The 11,813-nt window shown below is 38.2% G+C and overlaps 1 protein-coding gene across 1 annotated transcript; it reads left to right on the forward strand.

Moving 5' to 3' along the window:
• The first annotated feature begins 270 nt into the window (after positions 1–270).
• Positions 271–10,201, forward strand: LOC121411545. Its single transcript, XM_041604333.1, has 6 exons — positions 271–320; positions 2,518–2,638; positions 6,137–6,252; positions 6,576–6,894; positions 7,770–7,807; positions 8,383–10,201. The coding sequence occupies exons 2-6, from the start codon at positions 2,559–2,561 to the stop codon at positions 9,135–9,137; spliced, it is 1,308 nt and encodes a 435-aa protein (XP_041460267.1). The 5' UTR covers positions 271–320; positions 2,518–2,558; the 3' UTR covers positions 9,138–10,201.
• Positions 10,202–11,813: the final 1,612 nt, after the last annotated feature.

Genomic DNA, 11,813 nt, shown 5'->3' on the forward strand with positions numbered 1-11,813 from the left:
GAGGTTATCTGATGATTATTGTGATTATCATGGCATGATGATAATAGGGTGTCGCAATCACTGCTAAATAAGACTATACATCTATAGACTTTATCGATTATTCCGGTCCAGTGAAAATACTGTCCTCGATATCATAAAACTAGAAATTCAATAATGATTCAATGTTATCATTTTCGTAAAATAAACTGATGTTACTTACTTACAGGTAAATTGGAATACGCAATGCATCATCCTTGGTTCACTGTCGTACCTCTGATCGGGGTATTTCTCAATTTCCCAATGCTGCGAGAGGGCAGTTCAATCTGCGAAGAGCAAAGAAGGTCAGTATGTACATGATAATAGATGAATTTGGCTTCAGAGCCCGGTCACTTTATGGCAGACAAGGGGGGGGGGGGTAGCAGAGCTGTCAACCTGAAAAGGAACATTTCAGTATTTTTTAAGCTGAAAATCAATATATCGGTGAGGAAACCAGTATTTTAAAAAAATACCATAAGACCACACATACAACTGAAAGCTTAGAAATCAGTATTTTACATGAAACTATCAGTATTCTTCGCACTTTTCAGTACTAATTACTGGAAATCAGTAGTACTACTTGGCAGCTCTGGGGTAGTCTGCTGGAGAAACCCTTCACTCGAGTTAAGGGTCTGAATTGCAGCCTACTCATGCCTTGTGTACTGAAGGCCCTCTCGCACAGGATTGAAACAGCAAGCTAGAAATATTATCATATCCGTCGTTATTTCCCTTTAATTATCAATTCAGACATACTGAAACTAAGCCGGGTAAGTACACTGTTGGTCATAAAGGTGGAATATTTTTTTCACCAAAGTTTCACAGCGTAATTATTAAAACATGATTTGAATATGGCATTTATGGTGCATGATAACCACTTTACTTTATTATTCTGCCTTTTACACACGTTTGACAGTGATATTTTACAAGTTTATGTCCTAAGCGATGATGTCATGAGCATAGAACAACAATGACGACAACATACAGTAAATCAAAGGATCATGAATATTTATTTTCAATCTCTCTCAGTTTTCCACATGACTTCTTTATTGTGATTTCATGGACAAATTTGCATCAAACTTGAGTCATTGTTCTTACTCAGTCGCTAGTATCGGGTATGTCCACCCCTGGCACGAACCAGCGCATGCAGACGTCGTGGCATGCTGTCCACAAGCTTGTTGATGACGTCAACAGGTATAGCGTCTCATTCTTCCCTCAGAGCATCTGCCAACTCCTGCAGATTTTGAGGAATGACCTCTCTGTCATTGATGGCTCGGCCTAGGGCATCCCATGCATGCTCTTTGGGGTTCATATCTGCGAACAAGCTGGCCATGGCAACTGTACGACGCCCTCTGCCTCCAGGAATTCTCTTACTGCAGCGGCACTGTGCGGTCTAGCGTTGTCATCCTGCAGTCGGAAATTGTGCCCATACGCTCGTCTTGCATATGGCGGCGGCGTTGACGTTTCCGTCCGGAACCACCAGTGGCGTTTTCCCTCCATAATGGATGCCGGCCCATATCATCACTGAGCCGCCTCCGCCTTGAGTCGTCTCGTGGATACATTCATCGCGAAGGTTTTCCCCGGCTAATCGACGAACTCGTTGTCTCTCATCCTTTCGGTCAAGGATGAACCGGCTTTCGTCCGTGAAGACAATATGTTGCCAATGTCCTGGATGAAGCCTTCTGTGCTCCCTAGCCCAAAGAAGACGTGCTACTCTGTGGCGAACAGACAGGCGTGGACATTTGGTCAACCGTCGTGCTCGGTAACCATGTTGGAGCAATCTGCGATTAACGGTTGACCGGGAAACGTTCATTTCATGATACCTCCTCCACAATCGACGAAGACGGCTCGTGGCCAATTTCCGGTTTCTGCGGCTGAAATGGCGATCATCTCTTCTTGTGGTCAATCTGGGACGTCCTGGAGATTTCCGTGGCCGCACATTCCCCTCCTCACGTTGACGTTTCAGGATCTTAGAGACTGCACTCTGTGATATCCCTAGGACTTCTGCGATATCAGTCTGCTTGTAGCCCTCCTGTCGCAGTGCTACCACTCTCTCGCGTCTTGCTGTTGCCGTTGGACCAGGCATAGTCCAGGGAACGTCTCTACCGATTTTTATTTCAAACGGTACAAGGAACTCGAAAAAATGCAACCTTCTTATACACAGTGCTAAATCAGGGAAAGGGATAGAATATCACATGCATAGGCTTTTATAGTCTACAACAAAAGAATTTATTACGTAATCCAAATTTCTCACGTTATAATGTCACCTGTGTAATGGGGAAACATTATGTAATCACTCAATTACCATTTTGTCTACGCGTAGCCTTTCAAATACCAACAAAACTGTCGACTTTTATTCAAAAATATTTTATTCCACCTTTCTGACCAACAGTGTATATGAATTTTGACGTATTAATTTAAATCCTATACTGTACATAATATAGGTTTCATAAAGCAATAAAAAGTGCCATTATTCTCTCTTGATTTTATTCCTATCCATGATAGTTCCTTCTCTTCTACCGTTTCTATTCTGTAGCCAGACGAAGATGGTAAGCACAATCGTGACAAAAACCCAGACAGTCAAGACGTACAAGGGAAGATGGTGGTGGAGGTCCACTCTTTATCGGTAAATCTCTTCAATCCAAAATGGAAAAAAAAATCTGAATGACACGAAATGTGTACCAAGGGGTTTCATATTAAAAATACACTTATTTATGTTACTTCCAGTTCAGTAGTCCGAAATTTCACAAAGTTCTTCATATCATAGATGGCATGAAGGAAAGTAAAGATCTGTGTTTTCAGAAAGAGTTTTTTTTTCTTCATTTTCATTCATGAAAATATATCATATTCATGACAGTTCAATGGGTTGTGGCGTCGGACATGTGAATTGAAGGGTATGAAATGCTTACAGGCTGAAAATAATATTATTTGAACAGATAAAGAAAAATTACATAAACAAAACACAGAAATCTGATGAAAATCGGACAAGGAATAACAAAGTTATGGAATTTTAAAGATTTGCATTATTCCGGTGAAACATTTTTAGGCATGACTTCGTGAATATCATATGAGCAAGCTGATGATGTAATTTCTCCCTTTGTTCTTTTGTATTTTTGGGGGGAAGGGGGATTAGGTTTATCTACCAAGATCTAAACAAGCGGAGCGCCTTTGTGAAACATAGAATATTATTCACTCAAAACACCATTCATAATATCATGATGATAAAATACTACATGTGCTATGTTCATTGACCCTAAACGACATCTGACCTTGGTCTGTGATACTTGATTACCCCTATGTCCACATTTTATTGAACGATATCCTTAACCTTACAAAGTTATGATGGTAGTTAAAAAAATACCCCAATATGGCAAAAAAATTATTGACCCTAAATGACCTTCGACCTTGGTCATGTGACCTGAAACTCATGCAGGTTGTTTGCTGATACTTGATTGTTCTATTCTATTTCATGAACTAGATTAAAACTGATGTCCCCAACATAATCTAAGCTCTTTGACTCTACATGACCTTTGACTTAGGTCGTGTGACGTGAACCTCACATGGGATGTTCAGTGATACTTGATTACCCTTATGTCCAAGTTTCATGAACTAGGTCCATATTCTTACTAGGATATGAAGACATTTCAAAAACTTAACCTTAGGTTAAGATTTTTCTCAAAAGAATGTGTTGATAACTTTTGAAAAACAGGAAAAGAGAAAGTTATGTGACATATACACATATACATGTATTTTATATTCCAATATGCAATATTTTAACTTTTATACTGAAGCGGGGGTTGGTTATATGATTGAATGACAATACCGTGCAAGCACCATTTACCGACTTTAGGCATGTAGACTAATCCAAGAAGAAATCCTCCAATATATTCAAAATGTTCCAGTTATTGTACGATCCTAATACTTGACACAAAACCACACAGATGTTATAAGAAAACTGACTTGGCTAGCACAAACGTTCTTTTGGATCTTTCTCTTAGTGAATAACAGAAAAAAAGGGTAGTACAAAACTTGAATATGAGATGAGGTGGATGATACAATTTAGGCTATGACATTTGCCCCAAATGAGATAGAAGCCCACAAAAGTATAAGTTGACGACGTTCACAAAACTCATGTTTACTAGAAAAGAAAACTTTGATACGTATGTCAGAAAGGAAAGTTGCAGTGTTCATTCGTCTTGTGATGATGTAAAAAAAAGCAAAGAGATAGGGCAGAGAGAGAGAGAGAGAGAGAGCTCTGTAACCAAATCAGAGACTTCAGAGTGGGTCACAGGTCAAAGGTGAGTGTGCTGTGTAGGATCATTACTGACCACTTTTGACATGTACATGTATATTGCCAAGGACTCTACACGTATTAAGAGGATCTCTAATCCAATTTTGCAAGTGAAATAATATGACTATCCAGGCATTGGATCGGAAGATGCATGCAACGTTGACGATAGCTTAGAACCTCAGCAACAACATACTCAAAGCTCAAAGAAAACCGACCAGAAAAAATGGAGATATGGCTTGCGAAATAGAGGAATGTAGAATCCGGTTTTGAGAAAAAGTCATTTCCCATAGAGATTCCACACAAAATGACATGCCTTTATAACTTGCAGTTTTTCAAGATGATCAGTTCCTTTAAATGTAAATATAGCCACCACATTAGAAAGAGTATGTCCTTATCTACAACAAATAACAAACTGAGCGGAAATTGACCAATATTTACGGAGTTAGAGTCAAATTTGCACAACTATGATGTCATAAGTAGCAAAGACGAAATTTTGAGTTCCAACGCCATTTTGATGACGTCATAATGAAATAAAGGGTCAAATGTGGCATGAAATCATATCTCCCTTCCATACTCTATTCGAATATGAAAAAAGAATTGTGTTTCAACGGACTTCCTGAAGAGCTACAATGAATTTTGTATAGGCATGTTTTTGCACATACATTGTCTATGGTTAGTGCGCGCGCTAGCGCGTGCTGTAAACTTTGAAGGAGGCTAATTCCATTATTACTTGTTGTAGAAGATTAATCAAGGTGTCAAATTACTCGGAATTATATTATCAATCCACTCATATGAAAAAAATGGCAATCCTATGTTGTATAGTGCCGGTACGAGCGAGAACATTTTTGAAATGCTTAAAATGACGGGAATCGTACTCTACGCTGGTCAAAAAGTGATTTTGAGCATTTTGCGTTATGACCTTTACATGACCTTTGATGACATGAACAGTTGACCCTTGACCAGAAGTTAATGTGATGTAAATATTGTTAAGTTTTGATAATTGATTATGAAGATATGATTGATTATGTGATTTTACAAAATGGCGTCTAGATGACGTCATGATGACCTTTTGACCTTGAACTGGTCCATACAGATGACATAATAAGTCCCCATAACTGATGATATTTAGAAGATAATTGATGATATAGATTAGGAGATTTTATGGCAACAAGAAAAGGGTGGAAAAATAAAAGTTAAGAAATAAATAATAAAGAAAAAAGAAAACTCGGACGAAATTAATAGTTGATCTGTCGATGGACAGATCACCTGATTAAATGCTCTTCGAATAATAATACTTTATTTTCTAAGTTCATAAGAAAAGCTCATAATTATGAAATATATCCCATAGTTCGATGTGATTTAAAGCTTAATCTATGTCGCATTGGGAAACACAACCTAAAACGATATCATATTGTTTAATTTAACGATTGTTTGTGGTGATGACTAAATATTAATCAAATTTTGTGAAAAATGTGTTATTTTTTAGCTGACTTGCTACAAGGGGTCAATAGCCAGATTTTTTGCCTTTTATGATCCCTCAATGATATGTATTAAATATTGTAGCACATTTATTTCAATTGAGGTTTTTAAGTTTAATCAAATTGAATTGAATTTTTAAACAAAATTATTCGGTGCATAAAATAAAATACTTCTTTTCCCTTTTACAATACTAAATAAGTTTATAAAATAAGTAATATTTTTTAAGCGATGCCCTTGAGAAAATAATTCACAAAATGTGAAAGGAAAACTGGTTACTGATATATTTTTTTATTTGTCAATAATCAGGAATTAAGAGACTGAATGTATTCACATTTTCATATTCTACTAAAAAAGATCTGTTTCAGGCTACACGAAGGGGAGCAAACCTGTTACGAGCTACTTCACCATCCATGTATGCTGTGAAGGCTATGAAGGGGACGCAACACAGGATCGCTGCCTTCCAATATCAGGTACGCCTAGACCTTTATTCTGTGTTGACAATGCACCAACTCCAATAATTTTGCAAAGAATATGTAATACATTGTTTGACAATGAAGTTGAAAAAAATATGAAAAAAAGTACTTGTGTCTAAAATATTGGTAGTTGTTTTTTGTAGGTAAAAACACATACAAGGCAGATTGAATGAAAACAAATGGGACGTCTCTTCCTGAATTGGAAGTTTACCCTGAAAAATATTGTCTCTTTACGTGTATAGAAAAATGTCTTACAAGAAGGCAAATTTATATCTATTCAGGAAATGAAAACTGCGATTATTTTAAATTCTCAAATTCAGGACCCGAGGAGAAACTGACTACGACAACAGAGAACGGTGAGCCAGATATTTCTCCATCATCTGAAACGACGACGCGCGAACTGCCCAGAACGTCAACGTCAAGGCCATCGTCTACTGTCAATAATTCCCCTACTACTTTGCAAATCAACGAGACAGCCAGAGGAATGGAAGATGGTTTGGGTATGATGTCATCTAGGACTCGACGACAGACTACCATCATTCTTCTTTCCTTCGCTATCGTGATCGTCCTGTCAGTCGCATTGGGATGCATTGTCTACCGCCGAAGGAAAAGAAGCAGAATACAGAAGGAAGTTAATAGGTGAGTGTTGATTATTTATCATGGATCAGTTTAGATCTACCATAAAACGCGAGGTAACCTAGGAAGCTACCACAGGTCGGCCTTTGTCCACTGTAGATCTAAACGGTCTCGGCACAAAGCACCAAGCACGGCGAATAATCGCGAGGTAAATATTACCTAGACAGTCTAGCACAATGGCGAGGTCACACGGCGTGATCCTCTGTTGGATTGTATATCCAAACGGTCTCGGCGTAAAGTCGGCATAGAAAACACAAGGCCTTAATCTGAGCCATCGTTGTGCAGCGAGCGCTTTTTGCCATGACAACGCAGTTCGCCAGTCCATAGGGAGACTATGTACCTCACGATTACCGCGGATGATCTAAACGGTCCCAATGTGCACCTCGTGTTTTGATAAGGAATTTCATGCCGTGTTCGCTCCAGTCGATTGTCTAGTGTGACACCAGATAGAGATAGATCTAAACGGGTAACAGTCAGGGCTCATTCCCTTATTCGGAGATGATTGGGATCAGGGAACCTTTAACCATTAGATAATGAAGTAGAATACCTGTACCCAACGGCACTAAAAGAGTCGTGTAAAAGCATATAGATTTTGGAACTCCTTCAGAATGGTGTCCGCTTCTCGTAGGCCAGACCAAGGTTTTCCAGGTTAAAAATCCGCAACAACATCGACAACTGATATGGCTTATGGCAACGCAAATAACAGACATTCTCGAGCTACATAATGCACACTATATTAACATTTCTCGTATAGATTTTATCCGGTTATGGATTTGTATGATAGATTGTATAAATTGTATAATGAAAATGGAAAATTAAAGAATGTTTTCACGACTTTTACAATTTTGCATTCACGGTCTGTGTTTCTTTTTCAACAGGGTCACTGCAGAACCACTCCGTGACTTGTCGGAAAAAAGTAAGTAAAACCTATTGCCTATATAAAACAATAGTGATATTATGTAAGAAATTAATATAAACGTAAAGATGTTCAGCTGTCCTTGTATTGTAAAACCTAAGTATTCCCCTATCATTTGGTACCTACAAGGTAGTATAGTGATGATGCCCAATGACTACATAGTTATGAATCTACAAACACTAATGTTTATCCCAACTATGTGTATAAGTGTGTGTGTTGGGGTGGGAGGGTGTAGTATTCAAAGATCACCGCACACTATACCAAACAAAGAAATGTACTAATTACAGAGTAGCGAGATGGGGCTTGGAGTTTAAGACAAATAAAGGCCTCAGGAAGGGAACAAAGCGAAATATAGAGAAAGTAGAAGGGGAGAGAGAGAAAATATCAAGAATGTAACAGGCAGCTAGCTGGGGACAGAGAGAGAGATTTCATTTCCACCATTAAAATGTAAATATACTAGGGTATTCATTGTTATTAAGGATGAATTCAATATGCATTGTCATTGTGCTTTAAAGAAAAATCGTGTAACGAAAATAATGTAATCTTCATGTTTCATCATTCTTTCTTGACAAAAGGTTCAAACATTCAGCATTTCTCTCCGTCGTTCGCCCCAGATGATGAATACGCACTCGTCGATAAGACGCCCAGAGTCTCAACACCAACTGAAGTTCCCCGGCAAGCATACGAAAACACATGCATTGGTGGAGAACCAGTTGATCTACAATCCGATGGCCAAAACAAGGAGCCACAAGGGGAAAATCTCTTACTGCACACCATGCTCCCAAGCTCGACCGGATGCGATGGAGAGGTCGACCATTCACCACCAAACTCTGCTTCTGGTCCAGATTATGCAGAGGGCGCCATGAACGATGAGTATGGAGCAGATGATTCAAAGCTTACGTACGATCACCTGGATCGAAGCCCTACAAAAGGCAACACGCATCATGGAGACTATTCAAAAGAGGGTCCCGAAAGTGCAGGCGGAATCTATAATGTTCTTGTCCAGTCAGATTCTGCGGAATCACAAGACAACTATGATGCGTTGCAACGGAACATGTGGCAGAAGGAGCAATCTGGTATCGGTGGCTGCGATCCGGGTCTTGATGTTCCATCGCCGGGTTCAAACACAGACCACGTTGTAGATGCCGATGACTACGACGTTCTTGAGAGAGTGATGCCCAAAACAATGGGTAGGGAACATCTTGGAGAACTACACCGGAGTCCCGACGAGGCAGATTATGGACATCTGGGGTCAAGCCTTGAAATGGATATTAAAGAGAATGATGACCTTGATATGATGCCCATCTATTATAATGGATATATCAATTAGAATAAACGTGAAGTTTTGATCGCGAACTAGTGAGTTTAGGTGGTAAAAATTAGGATCATGTTTAGACAGTTTTTCACGTTGGTCGCAAATTGACATATTTTGTCGTCAATATCAATGTAATGCCCTAGCATATAATCTGACTGTAGCTTATTGAGACATGCGCATATATGATACATCATGGACATGTGCCAATCGCATCCATCGTTGTAGCATAGGCTATTACGCGTTTGATTTACATAGCTGTATAAGGTTCAAGGTTAGAGCCTTCACTGACATAAAGGAAATGAAATTCCCTATTCTTAAGTGAACATTTTGGAGATAATGTTGTGACTTGCAACCCAATAGGCCAAGAACTTAGTTTTGAAAAGTTAAGGTAATCTCAATACTATAAAAGTAAAAACGGTCAAATGCTTAAATATTGCCACTTATCGCTATACAACGCCATGACATTTTAGAAATAGACTACATGATATAAGTGGACTTTATATTCTTAATCCAACAAAAGAGAATCGAAAATCAATGTTCATATACTGGAAATCGATTTTACTTGAAAGCACTTGGACATTACCACTGCACAATGTAAATGCTTTCAAGATAGCACTGGGTATTATATTGTAATTATACCTACGAAATGCATTACAATTCTAAAGAATGTTTAGCATATTTATACTGTACAATAGGTATTCTCTATTCTTGTTTTTTTTTTTTTTTTTTAAAGACTTCGAGTTCACTATGCATGCTAGGTCACAACAAATGTCAAGTGGTGTTGGAAGCCAGACTAGCAGCAGAAACTTAAAAGAATTCACGACAAATGTCCATAATGTCGCCACCCGAGACGAGACGAAGTTTGCAACCAAAATCGTGAAACTGTCCCAAACTGGCGACCAAAGTTGCAGAACAAAAATCAAACAGTACAAGAAATACAAAGCAAATGAATTTCATTTTATTAAGTTTATTTCCAATTCCAAAATAGAAGACTGGCCTGACTATTAAGAGCACAATCATGTCCTGTTATCGGGCCATAAAGCATTGGAATTCTCTTCCCATTGAAGTACATGGGATAAAAAAAAATTTAAGAGGAAACTGAACAAATATCTTTCGCTTGGCAGTCAAAGGAAGACATAAACGATAATGTTTGGCGGTTGATTCCGATTTGATTTTGCCTGAATAGGGGACAACATTCTTTCCTCGTTCATGCAAGTTCATGTCCAATGTATTATTGTGTGCCATATGATTTAAAATGTCTCAATATATCCGTCTTTTTCTCCTTTCCTTAATCTTTTTCTCCTTGTTCTCTTTCCCTTCTTCCTCTTCTTGTTCTCGTTCCCTTTCTTCTTCTTTTTTGTCTCCCCTTTCTTCTTCTTTTTTGTCTCCCCTTTCTCCTCCCTCTTTTCTTCTCCTCCTCCCTCTTTTCTTCTCCTCCTCCCTCTTTTCTTCTCTTCTTCATATTATTCTTTTCATAAACCATCACAATATTGATTTAAAATTGTAAATCATGATTTTCTTAGATAGGAAGATTTTTATTCATTATTATCATTATTGTTATTATTATGTCGAACATCACAATGAATGGAAGCTTTTGATCTTTCATGGGTAATCTTGTTCAAGCTTGCAGATGATATTTTCGATGTTTTGGAGACTTGACAATTAAAATCGATCAATCATTCAGTCAATCAATGTTTCAATGTATATACTGACTTGTATTTGTGAATGGATTTTTTTTTGGGGGGGGACTGGATGATTACGAGAATATAGAAATTTTCGCCAAAAAACAAAGATATGTTTTTACTTGCGCGCGCAGTATCGAGTATTTGAGTGCGATATCATTAAAGGACAAGTCCGCTCTAACGAAAAATTAATATGAATAAAAAGTGAAAAATCCAACGAGTATAACACTGAAAATTTCATCAAAATGGCATGGCTATGGCATTTTAAAGATTCGCTAAATTTAACACAACAGTTCTATGCACATCCTGGTCGGTATGCAAATGAGGGGACTGGTGACATCGCTTACTCACTATTTCTTTTGTATTAGGAGTGGGCTATACATGGGTCAAAAATACCTTTTTTGTTATTTCAATATGGGAACAGTTTTTTTTATTCCTTGTAATGTATCTCAACATGAAATGACAATATTTTTGTCTCGGGTCCGAGAAAAAAGTGTGCCGGGCCAAAAACCAAAATGGCCGCCAACCCCCCCCCCCCCCCCCGAGAAAAAAAAATCACAGTTTTGGCCACAACTTCTTTATTTTCTGGTCTTTTTCTTTGGCTTCGGTGTCTGTTCATATGTGTTTGGGGGCAGGCAATTTGTTTTTCATATGATTAGTACTTTTAAACCATTATAGAGTTAAAAGGTGATCATACCTACATTTTCCCATTTTTATAGCCTTTTTTCAGCCAAAAAGTAGGTTTTATCGTCCTTGGGTTCTCTCTACAAATAATGGTTTAAAAGTGCTAATTATAGGAAAAACAAATTACCTGCCCCCAAAACATGTGACTAGACACCAAAACCAGAGAAAAAAAGACCACCAAATAAAGAAGTTGTGGCCAAAACTGTGAATTTGGGGGGTTTTGGCTGCCATTTTGGATTTTAGCCCGGCACACTTTTTTCGCGGACCCAAGACAAAAAATATTGTCATTTCATGTTGAGATAAGGTAAAAGGAACACAAAAATTG

Source organism: Lytechinus variegatus, chromosome 3 (assembly GCF_018143015.1).
Source record: "Lytechinus variegatus isolate NC3 chromosome 3, Lvar_3.0, whole genome shotgun sequence".
Taxonomy (NCBI): Eukaryota; Metazoa; Echinodermata; class Echinoidea; order Temnopleuroida; family Toxopneustidae; genus Lytechinus; species Lytechinus variegatus.

Coding starts and splice junctions, on each gene's coding strand:
- LOC121411545 (XM_041604333.1), top strand. CDS start 2,559: ATGGTAAGCACAATCGTGACAAAAACCCAGACAGTCAAGACGTACAAG. Junction 2,639..6,136: donor TGGAGGTCCACTCTTTATCG/GTAAATCTCTTC, acceptor CTACTAAAAAAG/ATCTGTTTCAGGCTACACGA. Junction 6,895..7,769: donor ATACAGAAGGAAGTTAATAG/GTGAGTGTTGAT, acceptor CTTTTTCAACAG/GGTCACTGCAGAACCACTCC.